Source organism: Penaeus chinensis, unplaced genomic scaffold (genome assembly GCF_019202785.1).
Source record: "Penaeus chinensis breed Huanghai No. 1 unplaced genomic scaffold, ASM1920278v2 CTG_5990, whole genome shotgun sequence".
NCBI classification, from domain to species: domain Eukaryota; kingdom Metazoa; phylum Arthropoda; class Malacostraca; order Decapoda; family Penaeidae; genus Penaeus; species Penaeus chinensis.
The window spans coordinates 30,784-37,500 of record NW_025918424.1 but is presented as its reverse complement, the minus strand read 5'-3'; the positions used below and the strand labels follow the sequence as shown (position 1 = coordinate 37,500).

The following is a 6,717-nucleotide window of genomic DNA, read 5'->3' as shown; positions in this document are numbered from 1 at the left end:
AAAGAGGAGGAAGAAAGAGGAGAAGGAGGAAGAGGACGAGAAATAGGAGAAGGAGGAGGAAGAGTAAGAAGAAGAGGAGAGGTAGAGGAAGGAGAAGTAAGTGAAGAAGTAGGACGAAGCGGAATAGGGAAATGGAGAAATGGAGATAGTCGAGGAAGAAGAAAAAGAGGAAGAATAGAAAAGGAAAGTAGGGAGAAGAATACGAATAACGTAGGAGAAAGAGATGAGGGAGAAGGGAAGGCGTAATGTGGGAAGGGGGAGGAAGGGGAAGGGTGGGAAGGAAGGGAAAAATGAGGGAATGAGAAGAAGAAAAACATAGTAGGAGGAGGAGGAAGAATTTTAAGAAGGAAGAGAAGATGGAGAAAGGGAAAGACTGCGAGGAAAAGAAGAAGAAGGTTAAATGGGAAAAGAGAAAAGGCACAGAAGAAAATGAGAAAAGGACACATCAGAAAGCAGAGAGAAAAAAACAACAGAAAGAGAGAGAGAGAGAGAGAGAGAGAGAGAGAGAGAGAGAGAGAGAGAGAGAGAGAGAGAGAGAGAGAGAGAGAGAGAGAGAGAGAGAGAGAGAGAGAGAGAGAAAGAGAGATAGAGAGATAGATAGATAGATAGATAGATAGATAGATAGATAGATAGAGAGAGAGAGAGAGAGAGAGAGAGAGAGAGAGAGAGAGAGAGAGAGAGAGAGAGAGAGAAGGAGAGAGCGAATGTGTGCAAGATAGATATAAACATAGATTGATAGAAAGAGAGAGAGAGAGAGAGAGAGAGAGAGAGAGAGAGAGAGAGAGAGAGAGAGAGAGAGAGAGAGAGAGAGAGAGAGAGAGAGAGAGAGAGAGAGAGAGAAGGGGAAAGAGAGAGAGAGAGAGAGAGAGAGAGAGAGAGAGAGAGAGAGAGAGAGAGAGAGAGAGAGAGAGAGAGAGAGAGAGAGAGAGAGATAAGGAGACAGAAAGCGAGAGCGAGAATAAGATAGACAGACAGATAGACGGATAGAGAAAGAGAGACAGAGAGAGATAGACAGAATAGGACCTGAAGGATCCTGTCACGCGGACCGATCGACGCCGGGGACCAAGTTAGAGCGACGTCGGTTCTCGTTACGGACGTAGATCCTCCCTCCTCCACGCCCACGGGGGAAGGGGGGGGGGAGGGGGAGGTAGGAAGGTATGATAAGGGGTTGGGTAAGAGTAGCGGGAAGGAAGGGGAAGGGAGAAGGAAGGGGAAGGGTGGGAAGGAAGGGGAAGGGTGGGAAGGGAGGGGAAGGGGGAAGGGAGGGTAAGGGGGAAGGGAGGGTAAGGAGGAAGGAAGGGTAAGGAGGAAGGAAGGGTAAGGGGAAAGTAAAGGTAAGGGGAAAGGTATGGTAAAGGGGAAGTAAAGGTAAGGGGGAAGAAAGGGTAAGGGGAAAATAAGAAGGGCAAGGGGAAAAAGGAAGGGTAAGGGGGAAGGAAGGCAAATGTAAGGGTGTAGGGTAAAGTCAAGGGGGCAGACGGTAGATTTGGAAAGGTTTATAAAAATGGTGAATAAGAAGGAGGACGAAGCGAAAATAATAAAGATAATTATAGCAGTGATGATGGAGAAGTAGAGACAGACGCGGAAAAGGAAGATGAAGAGGAATAAAACGAATAAAGGAAAGTACGGAAGAGAAGTAGAATGAAGTAGAAGAATGAGAAAGAGAAGAAGTAGAAGGACGTAAATTAAGGGAAGGAAAAGGAGAAGGACAAAGAAGGAAGGAAAAAAGAAGTTTTAGGAGAAAGAGAAGAAGGAGAAAGGGAAAGACTGAGAAAATAAAATAAAATAGGAGAAAAAGTAGCGTAACAATAATATGAATCGTAGCAATGTTACCATTACCAATTTGACCATTATAGTTACTATATTGTTATTACCATTATAGTACTGATTACTTCATTATGTTACAGATATTACAGATATTGTTATAATTATATTAAAGATATTGTTATAATTATATGACAGATATTGTTATGATTATATGACAGGTATTGTTATAATCATATTACAGATATTGTTATAATTATATTACAGATATTGTTATAATTATATTACAGATATTGTTATTATTATATTACAGATATTACATTACAGACATTATCATATCACAGATACTACAGACAGTAACTGACATTCTCCCTCTGCTATTCTTTCCCCAACTCACCTTCGTCCTCGTCAGTGTCCTCGTCAGAGTCCTCCTCGTCCTCCTCCTCCTCCTCGTCCTCCTCCTCGCCCTCCCCACCCTTGCCCTCCCCTCCCTCCCCTTCGTCGCCGCCTCCTTCGGCATCGGCGACGTCCTTCGCGCCCTCCGCCTCGGGAGTCTCGAGGGGCTCCTGCTGCAGGTACGAGGGGGCGGCAGGGGAGATGGGGGGGCGGTCTGCAGCCCCGGGCAACGCGCTCTTCTTGCTGGCGCACACCCGGGTCATCGCCACGACCTGCTCCGCCCTGGCCTCCGTCGCCGCCTGCACAGGGCCTCGGTAGTTGTGGCGGCCGGCGATCGTTATGACGTCACACTCGCGGTTCAGCTGGTTTGGAAGGGGGAGGGGGAGATAGGTGAGTGCATGGGGGGTGAGAAGGAGGGAGAGATAGAGAGAGAGAAAGAGAAGAGAGAGAGAGAGAGAGAAAGAGAGAAAAGGGAAGAAAAGAGAAGAGAAGAGAGAGAGAGAGAGAGAGAGAGAGAGAGAGAGAGAAAAGGGAAGAAAAGAGAAGAGAAGAGAGAGAGAGAGAGAGAGAGAGAGAGAGAGAGAAAAGGAAGAAAAGAGAAGAGAAAAGAGAGAGAGAGAGAGAGAGAGAAGAGAGAGAGAGAGAGAGAGAAGAGAGAAGAGAGAGAATGAGAGGGAAGAGGGAGCAGATGAGAGTATGGAGAGGAGAGAGAGAGAGAGAGAGAGAGAGATGAGGAGGGAAGAGGGGACAGATGAGATGGGGGGGGGGGAGAGGTAGAGAGAGAGAGAGAGAGAGAAGAGAGAGAGAGAGAGAGAGAGAGAGAGGAGAGAGAGAGAGAGAGAGAGAGAGAGAGAGAGAGAGATGAGAGAGAAAGAGAGAGAGAGAGGTGGATGAAGAGAGACAGCTGAATGGAGGGGGAGAAACAGGTGAATGGGGGGGGGGGGGGAGCAGATTAGCGGAATCCCTCTCTGTCTGTCTGTTTGCCTTTCTGTCTCTCTTCCACCTCCTTCTTCCTTCTTTTCCTTTCATTCTGTCTCTCCCTTCCTCCTCTTTCTCTCCTTCAACCTATCGTCTCTCTCCCTCCCTCCCTCCTATCTCCCCTCCTCCCCTCCCGTCTTCCTCCCTCCCTCCCTTCTATCTCCCTTCTCTCCTCCCTCTTCCCTCTCCCTCCTTTCTTCCCGTTTTTCCATCCTTCCTCTGCTTTCCTATTTTCCTCAGTCCTTTCCCCTCTCTTAATACTTCCACCTTTCCTCCTCTCCTCCCAAATCTTTTCTTCCCTCTTCCTTCCAAAAATCCTTCCTCTTCCTTTCCCTCCCTCCTACCCTCTTCTTACCCCTTCTCCCCTCCTACCTTCCCTTCCCTCTCCCCCGTCCCTTATACATCTCTGTCCCTCCCTCCTCTCCTTCCCTCCCTTTCCCTTCACCCACCCTTCCTCTCCCTCCCTCATTTCTTCCCTCCTCTCCTCTCAACTCGTATACATCTCCTTCCGCCCCTCCCTAATATCCCGCTTTTCTCCTCCCTTTCCCTCTTTTCTCCCTTCCCCTCCTTCCTCCCCTCCCTCCTCTCCCTCTTCTTACCCCTTCTCCCTTCCCCTATCCTTCCTCACCCTCCCTCCCTTCTTCCCCTCCCTCCCTTCCCTCCCTCCTCTCCCTCTCCCTCCCCTTACCCCTTCTCCCTTCCTCATTCTTCCTCACCCTCTATCCCTTCTTCCCCTCCCTCTATTCCCTCCCTCCTCTCCCTCTCCCTCCCCTTACCCCTTCTCCCTTCCCCATCCTTCCTTACTCACCATTCCTTCTTCCCCTCCCTCCTCTCCCTCTCCCTCCCTTACCCCTTCTCCCTTCCCTATCCTTCCTCACCCACCATCCCTTCTTCCCCTCCATCCCTTCCCTCCCTCCTCTCCCGCTCCCACTCCCCGTACATATCTCCTTCCGTCCTTGTCCATGACACTTTATTTCGCGAGAATGACAAAAGCCTCAGCCAGACCGACGTCAGAATTAGACCGAGAGGGATGACGCCGCTGTCTAATTTCTTACATAATTCATGAGAGGAACTTTACATAGAGACAGTGGCGAATGAGAGAGGGGATGAGGGGGAGGGGAGAAGGGAGGGGGAAGAGGGAGAAGGGGGTGAGAGGGAGAAGGGAGAGGGAAGAGGGGAGAAGGGAGGGGGTGAGAGGGGAAGAGGGAGAAGGGGAGGGGAAGAGAGGGAGAAGGGAAGGGATGAGAGAGGAAGGGGGAGAGGGGAATGAGACGGAGAAGAGAGGGGGAAAAGGGGAGAAGGGAGGGGGTGAGAGGGGAAGAGAGAGAGAGGGGGAAGAGGGGAGGGGATGAGAGGAGAGGATTTTATAAGAGGGGAGGGGAGAAAGGGGAAGAGGGGAAGAAGAGGGAGATGGGAGGAGGGAGGTGAAAGGGGAGGAAATGAAGGGATAAAAGGGGAGAGGGGAGGAAGGAGGAGGGAAGAGGCTAAGAGGTGAGAGGTGAGAAACAGAGGCGAGGCAAGAGTAAGAGAGGAAGGGAGTAGAGAGGGGAGAAGGGAAGAAGGAAGAAAATTGGTAAGAGGGGGGGATGGGGAGGTAGAGGAAGCGATGATGGGAAGGGGGAGAGGTTGCGAGACACTGACGCTAATGGTACAGTTAGCAATGTCGAGTTTGTTTTAGATTTTTATTTTACGTCTATCTTTATCTCTTCTCTTCTCTGTCAGTTTTATTCTCTCTCTCTCTCTCTCGTTCTCTTTGTATTTATTCCTCCCTCTCTCTCCTTCTCTTGCTCTCTCTCTCCCTCCCTCCCTCCCTTCCTCCCTCCCTTCCTCCCTCTCTCCCTCCCTCCCTTCCTCCCTTCCTCCCTTCCTTCCTTCCTTCCTTCCATTCTCCTTCCCATCCCACTTACTCTCTCTCATTCTCTCTCACTGTTTCCCTTCACCCCATCCTATCTCTCTCTTTTTTTTTCTCTCTCCCTTTATTCAGATCCGAAATTTCCATATCGTGGTTCAAGTTTTATCTCACTTTCACTTTCCCTGTTCTGCCCTCTCTTATCTGCCTTTCTGTGTCCCGCTTTCTGTCGAACGTATTGGTCTCTGTGTCTGTCTGTCAGTCTGTTTGTCTGTTTGTCTGTTTGTCTGTTTGTCTGTTTGTCTGTTTGTCTGTTTGTCTGTTTGTCTGTTTGTCTGTCTGTTTGTCTGTCTGTCTGTTTGTCTGTCTCTGCCCCCCCGCCCCTTCTCTCTCTCTCTTTTTTTCTCTCTTTCTATCTGTGTGTGTGTGTGTGTCTGTGTATGTATGTCTGTACGCGCGTGTGTGTGTGTGTCTTATCTTGTCTATTTGTCACCTTTCTATCCTTCTACCCATCCTCTCCCTCGCAATCCTTGCACCCTTTTACCTTCTCCAGACCCTTCCTGCTTCATCTACCCTTTATCTCTACCCTTCATCTCCCTCACAGTTTCCCCGACCATCTCCCTCACCCTCAACCAAGGTCCCTCTCAAGCAGATGCCCGAGGAACGCCCTTTTTCTGTCCAGACCATTTCCCTTATCCTCCCTAATACCTTTTCCTAACTCTCCTTCCTCAACCCATATCCCTTCCCTTCCCTCTCCATCTCCCGCCTTCTCCAACACTTCACCCTCCTCCCCCCAACACCTCCAACCCATTTTACCCCCACCTTCCCCAACCCATTTTGCTTACAGTCCCCAAACCACTTCCCTCTCCTCCCACACTCCACTCCCTCTCCTCATCCTCCCTCCCTCCCTCCTTCCCCCTCCCTCCCTCCCTCCCCCCTCCCTCCCTCCATCCCCCTCTCCCTCTCCTCCCCCTACCCCTCCCTCCCTCCCTCCCCCCCTCCCTCCCTCCCCCTCCATCCCCTCCTCTCCCACCCTCCCTTCCCCCCGCCCCTCCTTCTCCTCCCTCTCCCTCCCCCTCACCCCACCTCCCCCTCTCCCCACCCCACCCCTCCTTCTCCTCCCCCTCCTTTTCCCTCTCCTCCCACTCCCTCTCACTCCCTCCCCCTCCCCTCCCCCTCCATCCCCCCCCCCCTCCCCCCCCCCCCTCCTCTTCCCTCACACCCTCTTTACTTACCACCGTGAAGGCCATGTTGTGCCTCCAGACATAGGGCAGGTTCCTCTCCACCAAGTTCTCGACAAAGGCCCTCAGCCGCGAGTAAGAGTAAGGGTAAGTGAGGGCGAACTGATACACGTCGAGTTCTTTGTCGAAGCAGATGGCGAAGCTCAAGACGTAGTTGTCGCGGTGTTGCGGGGAGCGGTAGTAATAGGCGTTCTCGCTCGGCATGCGGGTCCTGGTTGGGGGAAGGGGTGGGGGAGAGTAGGGGGGAGGGGGGAGGGGAGGGGGAAGGGGAAGTATGGGGGAGGGGGAAGTAGGAGGAGGGGGGAAGGGGGAAGGGGAAGAAGGGGGAAGAGGGAAGTAGGGTGAGGGGTGAGGGGGAAGTAGGGGGGAGGGGGGAAGGGGGAAGTAGGGAGAGGGCGGAAGTAAGGGGAAGAGGGAAGTAGGGGAGTGGGAAGGGGGGAGGGGGACAGGAGGAAGTAGGGGGAGGGGGGGAAGAGGGAAGTAGGGAGA

At 51.7% G+C, this 6,717-nt stretch overlaps 1 protein-coding gene across 1 annotated transcript in view; it reads right to left on the bottom strand.

Annotated features, from left to right (window-relative positions):
* Positions 1–6,432, bottom strand: part of LOC125024822 — a gene marked incomplete at its 3' end in the record, with an annotated part of 7,979 nt that extends 1,547 nt beyond the window's left edge. Inside the window, exons 1-2 of the mRNA XM_047612587.1 lie at positions 6,223–6,432; positions 2,246–2,522 (exon numbers count right to left, since the gene is read on the bottom strand). Of these exons, the coding sequence (XP_047468543.1) occupies positions 2,246–2,522; positions 6,223–6,432 (487 nt within the window). The remainder of the gene's footprint in view (positions 1–2,245; positions 2,523–6,222) is intronic.
* Positions 6,433–6,717: the final 285 nt, after the last annotated feature.